Source organism: Salmo salar, chromosome ssa14 (genome assembly GCF_905237065.1).
Source record: "Salmo salar chromosome ssa14, Ssal_v3.1, whole genome shotgun sequence".
Lineage (NCBI taxonomy): Eukaryota > Metazoa > Chordata > Actinopteri > Salmoniformes > Salmonidae > Salmo > Salmo salar.
In genome coordinates, this window is record NC_059455.1 from 92111445 (window position 1) to 92124485 (window position 13041).

The 13041-nt window shown below is 42.2% G+C and overlaps 1 protein-coding gene across 1 annotated transcript in view; it reads left to right on the forward strand.

Annotated features, from left to right (window-relative positions):
* LOC106570614 (U5 small nuclear ribonucleoprotein 40 kDa protein) overlaps positions 1–12370 on the forward strand; it is a 22599-nt gene extending 10229 nt beyond the window's left edge. The window contains exons 6-10 of the mRNA XM_045695020.1: positions 10995–11115; positions 11401–11483; positions 11668–11729; positions 11839–11942; positions 12104–12370. Of these exons, the coding sequence (XP_045550976.1) occupies positions 10995–11115; positions 11401–11483; positions 11668–11729; positions 11839–11942; positions 12104–12153 (420 nt within the window). The 3' untranslated portion in view covers positions 12154–12370. The remainder of the gene's footprint in view (positions 1–10994; positions 11116–11400; positions 11484–11667; positions 11730–11838; positions 11943–12103) is intronic.
* The last annotated feature ends 671 nt before the right edge of the window (positions 12371–13041 follow it).

Here is a 13041-nt window from a genome sequence, read left to right on the forward strand (position 1 = left end):
GAAGCTGTTCAGAACCCTTTTGGACCTAGACTTGGCGCGCCGGTACTGCTTACTGTGTGGTAGCAGAGAGAACAGTCTATGACTAGGGTGACTGGAGTCTTTGGCAATTTTTAGGGCGTTTCTCTGACTAGCACTACCCTCTGTAGCACCTTGCGGTCGGAGGCCAAGCAGTTGCCATAACAGGCGGTGATGCAACCAGTCAGGATGCTCTCGATGGTGCAGATGTATAACTTTTTGAGGATCTGAGGACCCATGCCAAATCTTTTCAGTCTCCTGAGGGGGAATAGGTGTTGTCGTGCCCTCCTCACGACTGTCTTGGTGTGCTTGGACCATGTTAGTTTGTTGGTGATGTGGACACCAAGGAACTTGAAGCTCTCAACCTGCTCCACTACAGCCCTGTCAATGAGAATGGAGGGCGTGTTCGGCACTCCTTTTCCTGTAGTCCACAATCATCTCCTTTGTCTTGATCACATTGCGGGAGAGGTGGTCGTCCTGGCACCACATTTTCAGGTCTCCGACCTCCCTATAGGCTGTCTTGTCGGTGATCAGGCTGTGTCGTCTGCAAACTTAATGATGGTGTTGGAGTCGTGCCTAGCCATGCAGTCATGGGTGAACAGGGAGTACAGGAGGGGACTAAGCACGCATCTCTGAGGGGCCCCCGTGTTGAGGATCAGAGTGACGGATGTGTTGTTACCTACCCTCACCACCTGGGGGCGGCCTGTCAGGATGTCCAGGATTCAGTTGCAGAGGGAGGTGTTTAGTCCCAGGGTCCTTAGCTTAGTGATGAGCTTTGAGGGCACTATGAACAGCATTCTCACGTAGGTGTTCCTTTTGTCCAGGTGGGAAAGGGCAGTGTTGAGTGCAATAGATTGCGTCATCTGTGGATCTATTGGTGCGGTATTCAATTTGGAGTGGGTCCAGGGTTTCCCGGGATGATGGTGTTGATGTGAGCCATGACCAGCCTTTCAAAGCACTTCATGGCTACTGATGTGAGTGCTACGGGTCTGTAGTCAGTTAGGCAGGTTACCTTGGTGTTCTTGGGCACAGGGACTATGGTGGACTGCTTGAAACATGTAGGTATTACTGACTCGGCCAGGGACAGGTTGAACATGTCAGTGAAGACACTTGCCAGTTGGTCAGTGCGTGCTCGGAGTAACCGTCCTGGTAATCCTTCTGGCCCTGTGGCCTTGTGAATGTTGACCTGTTTAAAGGGCTTACTCACATATTCTACTGCGAGCGTGATCACACAGTCGTCCGGAACAGCTGGTGCTCTCATGCATGCTTCGGTGTTGCTTACCTCGACGTGCACATAGTCATTTAGCTCGTCTGGTAGACTTGTCACTGGGCAGCTTGTGGCTGTGCTTCCCTTTGTAGTCTGTAATAGTTTGCAAGCCCTGCTACATCCTGAGTGGCGCAGCGGTTTAAGGCACTGCATCTCAGTGATGGAGTAGTCACTACAGATCCTGGTTCGATCACGGGCTGTATCACATCCGGCCGTGATCAGGAGTCCTATAGGGCATCGCTGAATTTGCACAGCGTCGTCCTGTTTAGGGGAGGGTTTGGCTGGGATAGTCCGTCATTGTAAATAAGAATTTACTCTTAATTGACTTGCCTAGTTAAATATATCGTCATCGATGCACTTATTGATGAAGCCGGTGACTGATGTGGTGTACTCCTCAATGCCATCGGATGAGTCCCGGAACATTTTCCAGTCTGTGCTAGCAAAACAGTCCTATAGCTTAGCATCTGCGTCATCTGACCACTTCCGTCTGGAATGAGTCACTGGTACTTCCTGCTTTAGTTTTTGCGTGTAAGCAGGAATCAGGAGGATAGAATTAAGGTCGGATTTGCCAAGTGGAGGGTGAGGGAGAGCTTTGTATGCGTCTCTGTGTGTGGAGTAAAGGTCTTTTTTCCCCTTTTTTTCTTCTTCTTCTTGTTGCACATGTAACGTGCCAGTAGAAATGAGGTAAAACGGATTTAAGTTTCCCTTCATTGAAGTCCCCGGCCACTAGGAGTGCCGCCACCTGGATGAGCATTTTCTTGTTTGCTTATGGCCTTATACAGCTTGTTGAGTGCGGACTTAGCCTCAGTATCGGTTTCTGATGGTAAATGGACAACTACGGAAAATATAGATGAACTGTAGACCACACTAGTTATCATGAAATCCACTACCTCAAGCGAGCAAAACCTCGAGACGTCTTTTTAATATTAGATTTTTTTTATTGACAAATAGACACAGACAGCCACCCCTTATCTTACAGATGCATAGAAAAACCAGCCAACTGTATATTATCCATGTCGTCTTTCAGCCACGACTCGGTGAAACATAAGATATTACAGTTTTTAATGTCCCGTTGGTGGGCTAATTTTGAACGGAATTCATCCATCTTTTTCTCGAATGATTGCACATTGGCCAATAGGACGAACAGTAGAGGCGCATTACCCACTCGCTGACAAATTCTCACAAGACACCCAGACCTGCGTCCACTGTATCTGCTTCTTCTCTTCACGCGAATGATGGGGATTTGGGCCTTGTCGGGTGTCTGAAGTAAATCCTTTGCGTCCGACTCATTAAAGAAAAAATCTTTGTCCAGTTCGAGGTGACTAATCGCTGTCCAGATATCCAAAAGCTATTTTCGGTCATAAGAGACGGTAGCAGCAACATTATGTACAAAATAAGTTACAAATAACGTGAAAAACACACAAAATAGCACAATTGGTTAGGAGCCTGTAAAACGGCAGCCATCTCCTCCGACGCCATTTATATTGGGTCATGGTTGATCACAGGGGCATATTGAGTCGGGGTCATATTGAGTCGGGGTCATATTGAGTCGAGGTGGGGCATATTGAGTCGGGGTCATATTGAGTCGGGGTCATATTGAGTCGGGGTCATATTGAGTCGAGGTCATGGTTGATCACAGGGTCATATTGAGTCGAGGTCATGGTTGATCACAGGGTCATATTGAGTCAGGGTCATATTGAGTCAGGGTCATGGTTGATCACAGCGGGACGGACTGAGTTTACGGCTTCCTCTGAGGGGTCATCCTGTGAGACACCTGTGAGGACGAGGCGCTCATGGTGCATGGATGCATGACTGGTATATTCTGGACCAGTCAGCTGGTGGGTGTTGAGCACTGGAGGGTTCAAGGCTTGTTGAATGGTAGGTGCATGCTGGATGAGGTTAAACTGGGTTGGGCGAAATCATGACGCTAGCAATCTGCTGCAGGTGGCTGTTTATCAGATATTCCTGCTGTTGGAGCCACGAATAGCGGCTTATTGTTCACAATGTGGACGTTCATATCCCTCAAGGCCCTGGTGGCGTCCACAGCGGAGGAGGAAGCCACAAATCCAAAAACCTTTGTTTCGGCAGCACTCCGTCATCACCTTGGCGCTGATGATGGTTCCGACGCGGCAAATCTTTCTGGAGACGACGATCGTCCCGGCTATCATCCAGTTTCTTCACGTACAGGATGACTCTGGTAATGTGGACCTGCGTTTCAACACCGTCTGGCGCTCGCGTTTCTTCTGGGCTTTGCCCACATAGATCCACATCCTGTTCACCTCCTTCCCATTCATCTGATCCACAGCCCGAGGAGGTCAGATGCACTCTAATGAGAGCTCTGTAACACATCAATAATGGATGGGATCTCTCACCTTCTGTGCATCTTCATGCCAGTTGAAACTGAATCTTCTGGCCGTCCCGCTGTGATCGACCGTGACTCTCTGGACCTGAAGTGGACAGAATCCTCAACTCAATAATAAGGCCAACTAAACAGTCAGGACATCTCGCTAAAATATTTTGAAAAAATGCATTCCAGGTTGATGCAAATGTTCTTGATGTACACATTGAACTCTTTATTTATTTATTTATATCTATATCTCTATATATATATATATATATATATATATATATATATATATATATATATATACATACATACATACATACATACATACATACACACACAATGTGTATCTACAATATACATATACATTTTTTCTTTTTTTGTCCTGGATCCTAATTCAGCCGCTTGCTGTTGACGAGATTTGAAGGGTTCGATACTCTCTCTAGCCAACTTCTTACCGTTCAACATCTTGGCTCGTTCAGCAGCGTCCTGGGTTTTGTGTAGTGACCATAACTATACCCTTTTGTATCACAGTCTTGGAGGACAGAATATCTCCGAACACATAAAACATGTCCTCAAGATAACCAACGATAATATTTCCAATGCCGCACTTCCTCAGTGAAGGATCTCGTTGATACCACATGATTCGCTTTGGTCTTCCGTTTGATTGTTTCCCATCTCAGATTGTCCAAGGCAGACTCTGCATGCTTTTGATGGTAAAAAGTTTGTAGGCATATCCCAATGATCGTTGGGTCTTCTGGTCCCTGCACACCTTAACTGAGTGGATTGACCCTCATGGACTTCATTTCTGGAACATCATATGCATGTTGGTGTGCATGTGTAAATCACCTACAAGGATGCCGTAGGTGCCCTCGGATCCATGTCTGAACACAAGGGTTAACAAATTTGACTTGCTGATAGCTTCTCAGTAGAGTAGTTTTGATGGAAGGTATCTATCAGAACAGTCTCAATTCGTTGATGTTCTACAATGTTTTAAGTGTTCTACAGGGATGCTGGTCCATGTTGACTCCAATGCTTACCACAGTTGTAAAGTTGACTGGATGTCATTTGGTTGGTGGACCGTTCTTAATACACGCAGGAAACTGTTGAGCGTGAAAAACCCACCAGCGTTGCAGTTCTTGACACCAACCGGTGCGCCTGGCACCTACTACCATACCCCGTTCAAAGGGACTTTATATGCTTGTCTAGCCCATTCACCCTCTGAATGACACACATTCCCAGCTGTCTCAAGGCTTAAAGATCATTCTTTAACCTGTTACCTCCCCTTCATCTACACTGATTGTAGTGGATTGAACAAGTGACATCAATAAGGGGTCATAGCTTTCACCTGGATTCACCTGGTCAGTCTGTCATGGACAAAGCAGGGGTTCCTAATGTTTTGTATATCTAAAAATATATATATATTGTTAGCAAAATGTGCTACATTTTGTATTTTATTAGTCTGCTTGCTTCAGCGAGGTTCGAGTGCTGACATCACTTTTTGAAAGCATTACTTCAGAGAGGATGGAGTGTTCAGTTATTTCAACACTGTCCCAGTTCCACGCGGTGTACTCTCTCTTCGTCTGATATCAGCTTTTTAATTTATACTTTGATTTAATGGTTTGTTCGTTTTGACCCAGTTTATGTTTTTATTCCCCTGTTCTTTCTTCTCATTGTAATTCATTGCAGTTGAGTTTCATGAGGCCTGGTTGGCACGAGGGGGCGAGGGGTCGGTGGGGGGGCGAGGGGTTGGTGTGGAGGGGTCGGTGTGGGGGGGCGAGGGGTCGGTGTGGGGGGCGAGGGGTTGAACTCTTGAAAGTTGTAATAGTAGAATACACAAGGTGACATTACTAAACTGAGTTGTAATAGTAGACTGTACAAGGTGACATTACTAAACTGAGTTGTAATAGTAGAATACACAAGGTGACATTACTAAACTGAGTTGTAATAGTAGAATACACAAGGTGACATTGCTAAACTGAGTTGTAATAGTAGAATACACAAGGTGACATTACTCAACTGAGTTGTAATAGTAGACTGTACAAGGTGACATTACCAAACTGAGTTGTAATAGTAGAATACACAAGGTGACATTACTAAACTGAGTTGTAATAGTAGAATGTACAAGGTGACATTACTAAACTGGGTTGTAATAGTAGAATACACAAGGTGACATTACTAAACTGAGTTGTAATAGTAGAATGTACAAGGTGACATTACTAAACTGGGTTGTAATAGTAGACTGTACAAGGTGACATTACTAAACTGAGTTGTAATAGTAGAATGTACAAGGTGACATTACTAAACTGAGTTGTAATAGTAGACTGTACAAGGTGACATTAATAAACTGAGTTGTAATAGTAGAATACACAAGGTGACATTACTAAACTGAGTTGTAATAGTAGAATACACAAGGTGACATTACTAAACTGAGTTGTAATAGTAGAATACACAAGGTGACATTACTAAACTGAGTTGTAATAGTAGAATACACAAGGTGACATTACTAAACTGAGTTGTAATAGTAGAATACACAAGGTGACATTACTAAACTGAGTTGTAATAGTAGAATACACAAGGTGACATTACTAAACTGAGTTGTAATAGTAGAATACACAAGGTGACATTACTAAACTGAGTTGTAATAGTAGAATACACAAGGTGACATTACTAAACTGAGTTGTAATAGTAGAATACACAAGGTGACATTACTAAACTGAGTTGTAATAGTAGAATACACAAGGTGACATTACTAAACTGAGTTGTAATAGTAGAATACACAAGGTGACATTACTAAACTGAGTTGTAATAGTAGAATACACAAGGTGACATTACTAAACTGAGTTGTAATAGTAGAATGTACAAGGTGACATTACTAAACTGAGTTGTAATAGTAGAATACACAAGGTGACATTACTAAACTGAGTTGTAATAGTAGACTGTACAAGGTGACATTACTAAACTGAGTTGTAATAGTAGAATACACAAGGTGACATTACTAAACTGAGTTGTAATAGTAGAATACACAAGGTGACATTACTAAACTGAGTTGTAATAGTAGAATACACAAGGTGACATTACTAAACTGAGTTGTAATAGTAGAATACACAAGGTGACATTGCTAAACTGAGTTGTAATAGTAGAATACACAAGGTGACATTACTCAACTGAGTTGTAATAGTAGACTGTACAAGGTGACATAACTAAACTGAGTTGTAATAGTAGACTGTACAAGGTGACATTACTAAACTGAGTTGTAATAGTAGAATACACAAGGTGACATTACTAAACTGAGTTGTAATAGTAGAATACACAAGGTGACATTACTAAACTGAGTTGTAATAGTAGAATACACAAGGTGACATTACTAAACTGAGTTGTAATAGTAGAATACACAAGGTGACATTACTAAACTGAGTTGTAATAGTAGAATGCACAAGGTGACATTACTAAACTGAGTTGTAATAGTAGAATACACAAGGTGACATTACTAAACTGAGTTGTAATAGTAGAATGTACAAGGTGACATTACTAAACTGAGTTGTAATAGTAGAATACACAAGGTGACATTACTAAACTGAGTTGTAATAGTAGACTGTACAAGGTGACATAACTAAACTGGGTTGTAATAGTAGAATGCAGAAGCTTTAAAACTGCATCACTTTCTCTGTACCCCAGGAAATAAGCTTTAAACCTGTAAAATGTTCTCTACACCAACAAGAGGGGTGTGAACAGTTTGTGTCATGAACAGTGCTTGTCCCCATGGAAATAGATGCGATAAGTTCCCCAATGCTGGAAGGAGGACCTGAGTGAAGAAGTTTGGGAACTGCTGACTTAGATCATATATTGTCAAGTAGAGATGCCTCATGAAGCAACTGCTCTCTATCTTGTGTTGTTCTGTTTATTTTCTGTCTCCGTTTCTGCCCCCACACTGACCGGACAAGTAGGCCACGCAATGGATTGTGGTCATTGTAGTTAATTACCATGTTTTCAGTGCTAAACTAGGCAGAATATTAGCCTACTCTCAACACCCTAGTACATCGCACAGTTCAGGATTTAGTTCACAAAAAAAACAAACGAAATGGAATTCAAAATAATTGAACCGACGTCGTGAATTTGTTGTTTTTAAAACAAATAACAAAAATGTTGGTTATTCACTCTGCACTTCATTCTATACTCAGATGGTGACCCTTAGTTTATTTACAGGAAGGAGAGGTGGAGGGAGGGAGGGAGGGAGGGAGGGAGGAAGAGAGTGATGAGTGGTAGAGATGTCAATGTCTCATCTCTCCACTCCCACTAGTCTGAGAACACATTTAGTCTCAACAGCTATGTAACTTTAACCATGTGCAGAAGGAGAAATGGAGGAAGGGCAGAGGCCTGTATACATGCAGAACCAAGCAGTTTTTCCCTTGTTACAGGCATATCTCCTCTCTCCCTCCATCTGTCACTGATCCCTCTCTTCCTCTCGCCATCTGTCACCTATCTATCGATCCCTCTCGCCTATTTCTTTTCTCTCTCTCGCTCGATTCAATTTAAGGGCTTTATTGGCATGGGAAACCTATGTTTACATTGACAAAGCAAGTGAAATAGATAAAGAAAAGTGAAATAAACAATAAAAAGTGTACAGTAAACATTACACTCACAAAAGCTCTAAAAGAATAGGCATTACAAATGTCATATGTGTATATATACAGTGTTCTAATGATGTGCAAATAGTTATTTACAAAAGCATTCTAGTTTGCTCTGTTATTTTGTTAATTACTTGACACATTAGAAAGAATTATCTTTTTGTTTTCTCTTGATTTGGTTGGGTCTAATTGTCTGTCTGGTCCTGGGGCTCTGTGGGGTCTGTTTGTGAACAGAGCCACAGGACCAGGTTAATATCTCTGTATGTGATGGCTTTATGGAAGGTTTGGGAGTTGCTTCCTGTCTCTCTATCTCACCTCCAATAGTAAGTGTTTCCTTCCGAGGTTCCACGGAGCTTGTTAAATGACACATAGTGTTTGATTTGGTTTTAATTACCTGTGATGGGCAGGACTTGCAGGAGGTATGTTGTTTTAATGAATTTGATCACGTTATGTAGCCTGTTGATTTAATTCTTGATGAATAAATGCAACTAACACGTTTCTCTGTAATACAACCACCTAGCCATTTTATGAAGTTGGCTTTAGCTAGCCTGCTAGATAGATTCTCAACCTCATAACTAGCTACCAAGCCATTTCAGGCTAACAATCAAGTTACAGTAGCTATTCTAAGGATCTAAGCTGTCATGCCTGCTGGAAAAGTTGCTAGACTTTAGAAAAATACCTGAAACGTCTTTAATTCTTGGGTTATGACGTTATATACGAGTTGTAGTAAACTCAGGTATTGAAGTTCGTAAAGAATAAAATGTGCATTATTTTATTAAAATGACAATTGAACAGGTAAAGACGTTAGAGAACCTATGGAGAAAAATATACATTTTTGACATAATGAGGCATAATAATTATGGCAGGGAAAAGCTGTTTTTCAGGAGTTTAAAGAACGCTCACCACCCCTCCATCCTCAAATAATGGGTGCATGACGCCCCTATTCACTCAAACACACACACTTTGGGGTGAAATATGCATAAAAAACATTCTCATCTTTGTGGTATTGCACTGATTCCCTGATTTCTCTCTCGCTCTCTTTCTCCTTTCTCTCTCTCTCTCTCTCTCTCCTTTCCTTCTCTCCTTTCCCCCCACACCGGTCAAAAACACCTACTCATTCAAGGTTTTTTCTTTTAACTATTTTCTACATTGTAGAACAATAGTGAAGACAAACTATGGAATCATGTAGTAACCAAAAAAGTGTTAAACAAATTAAAATATTTTATATTTGAGATTCTTCAAATAGCCACCCTTTGCCTTGATGACAGCTTTGCACTCTCTCAACCAGCTTCATGAGGTAGTCACCTGGAATGCATTTCAATTAACAGTTGTGTCTTGTTAAAAGTTAATTTGTGGAATTTCTTTCCTTCATGCATTTGAACCAATCAGTTGTGTTGTGACAAGGTAGGGGTGGTATACAGAAGATAGCCCTATTTGGTAAAATACCTAATCCATATTGTGGCAAGAACAGCTCAAATAAGCAAAGAGAAACGACAGTCCATTACTTTAAGAAATGAAGGTCAGTCAATACGGAACATTTCAAGAACTTTGATCATTTCTTCAAGTGCAGTCGCAAAAACCATCAACCGCTACGATGAAACTGTCTCTCATGAGGACCGCCACAGGAATGGAAGACCCAGAGTTACCTCTGCTGCAGAGGATAAGTTCATTAGAGTTACCAGCCTCAAATTGTAGCCCAAATAAATGCTTCACAGAGTTCAAGTAACAGACACATCTCAACATCAACTGTTCAGAGGAGACTGTGAATCAGGCCTTCATGGTCGATTTTGCTGCAAAGAAACCACTACTAAAGGACACTAAGAAGAAGAGACTTGGTTGGGCCAAGAAACACGAGCAATGGACATTAGACCGGTGGAAATCTGTCCTTTGGTCTGATGAATCCAAATTGGAGATTTTTGGTTCAAACCGCCGTGTCTTTGTGAGATGTGGTGTGGGTGAACGGATGATCTCCGCATGTGTATTTCCCACCGTGAAGCATGGAGGAGGTGTGGGGGTGCTTTGCTGGTAACACTATCTGTGATTTATTTAGAATTCAAGGCACACTTAACCAGCATGGCTACTACAGCATTCATTCATTCTGCAGCGATACACCATCCCATCTGGTTTGGACTATGATTTGTTTTTCAACAGGACAATGACCCAACACACCTCCAGGCTGTGTAAGGGCTATTTAACCAAGAAGGAGAGTGATGGAGTGCTGCATCAGATCTGGCTTCCACAGTCCCCTGCCCTCAACCAAAATTGAGATGGTTTGGGGTGAGTCGGACTTGTGAAGGAAAAGCAGCCAACAAGTGCTCAGCATACTTGAACTCCAGCATTCCAGGTGACGCTGGTTGAGAGAATGCCAAGAGTGTGCAAAGCTGTCAAAGCAAAGGGTGGCTATTTTGAAGAATCTAAAATATATTTTGATTTGTTTAACACTTGTTTGGTTACTACATGATTCCATATGTGTTATTTCATAGTTTTGACGTCTTCACTATTATTCTACAATGTAGAAAATAGTAAAAATCAAGAAAAACCCTTGAATGAGTAGGTGTTGTAAAACTTTTGACTTGTTGTGTATATCTGTATGCCTGGGAGCTCCCTTTCACATTAGGTTACATCCCCGTACGTACCTTCAGAAAGATGCGTGAGAGAGAGACCAGATCTTACCAGGAGGCTACCTGTGTCGTGTCGTCAGACAGTGAATAACTTACTTCCTGTCTCTCTGTGAGTGCAGGTGTGGGACCTGAGGCAGAATAAGATGATCTACGGTATGCATGGTCATGGTGATTCCCTGACTGGCCTCTGTCTGAGCTCAGAGGGATCCTACCTCCTCTCCAACTCCATGGACAACACAGGTCAGTGTGTGTGTGTGTGGTTACAATACTTCAGTGTTGTCCTGTGTGGCTCAGTTGCTAGAGCATGGCGTTCGTAACGCCATGGGTCGTGGGTTCGATTCCTGCTGAGGCCACCTATTTACTAAGTCGCTTTGGATAAAAATCACCACTATCAGCCACCGGCCCAAGTTCCCACCTCCAGGCCACCAAGAGCTGCCCCTCAACCATGTGAGCCCCCCCACCCCTAGTATACACGTAGAATATATTATATTGTTATATTATGTGTGTGTGTGTGTTATCCCGTAGTGCGTATTTGGGACGTCCGTCCGTTCGCTCCCAAGGAGAGATGTGTGAAGATATTCCAGGGGAACATTCACAACTTTGAGAAGGTAAATTAAGACTTTTGATCAGAGTGAGATTCAAGTGTTTTTTTATTTTATTTTGGAGCTGAAAAGACTTTAATTGCGAGTGTGTTTTAATATTTGTGCTCCTGTTATGTAAGTCTAGTGGTCTGCTATAGCCTGGTTATAGCATGTTAATAAACTTGTTTATAATACATTGCTCTGTCCACAGAACCTTCTGAGGTGTTCCTGGTCTGCTGATGGCAGCAAGATTGCAGCAGGCTCAGCTGACAGGTGAGCGCGCACACACACACACGCACACACAGCAATACAACCACCCCTCCCCCAAATGCACCAAACACCTCTTGTATGATCCTTTTATAAACTGTTTGTGTGTGTCCAGGTTTGTGTATGTGTGGGACACCACCTCTCGTAGGATCCTGTACAAGCTGCCAGGCCACGCTGGGTCAGTCAACGAGGTCGCCTTCCATCCCGAGGAGCCTATTGGTGAGAGGAGTCTGTTTTATATCCGTGTATCTGGCGAATCACACGCTCTCCGAGTCTCTGTAGCTTTTTTCTATTGCGGGTTTAATCTTTGTCTAGGTTGTTTTTGGTCTGTACTCTCTCTCGTTTTCTAATAGTGTCTATTTTATTTTTTCCCCCCACAGTCCTCTCTGGCGCCAGTGACAAGAGACTCTACATGGGAGAGATTCAGTAGGACTGTTTGTGTGTGTTGTGAGTGTGAATGTCCTGCCCCGGAGCCTTGTGTGTATGGATCCAGCCCCAAACTGTGTGAATGAAAGGTACTTTTATATGCTTCTGTTTTATTTAGTAACATCCTCAGACTGTCATTTACTTTAGAATGTCCAGTCACAACAACCAACACCTGTTTTTTTTAAAAATGTCTCTTAATAAACTACGTCTGGGGAAAAATATTGTTTTGTCATATCCTCTTTTTTATTTTTTTAATCTTTTTTTTAAAATAAATGGTCATTCTAGAAGTGTAACTTGGTCAAAAAAACATTTAATTTGCACGTGTTCTACTTCGCAAAAAAACAAAATTTCCCATCTCGAGGTTAGATAAATAGAATGACTATAGTAAGTGCCTATTAAACATGCTGTAATTTCAGAAGATGTCCATAATATATCTGCCGTAATAGTGGAATGATGGTGTGTCACACTATTACTTACCCGCCAATGTTCTGATTGGCTGTGAAATTGGCCTATTGATTTCTCCCGCCGGAGCAGAATTGCAACGAGCTGCTGGCAAACGCACAAAGGTGCTGTTTGAATGAATGCTTACGAGCCTGCTGCTGCCTACCATCGCTCAGTCAGACTGCTCTATCAAATATCAAATCATAGACTTAATTATAGCATAACACACACAAATACGAGCCTTTGGTCATTAATATGGTCGAATCCGGAAACTATCATTTCAAAAACGAAACCTTTATTTCAGTGAAATACGGAACCGTTCCATATTTTATCTATTGGGTGGCATCCCTAAGTCTAAATATTCCTGTTACATTGCTCAATGTTATTACATTTACATTTTACATTTTAGTCATTTAGCAGACGCTCTTATCCAGAGCGACTTACAGTAGTG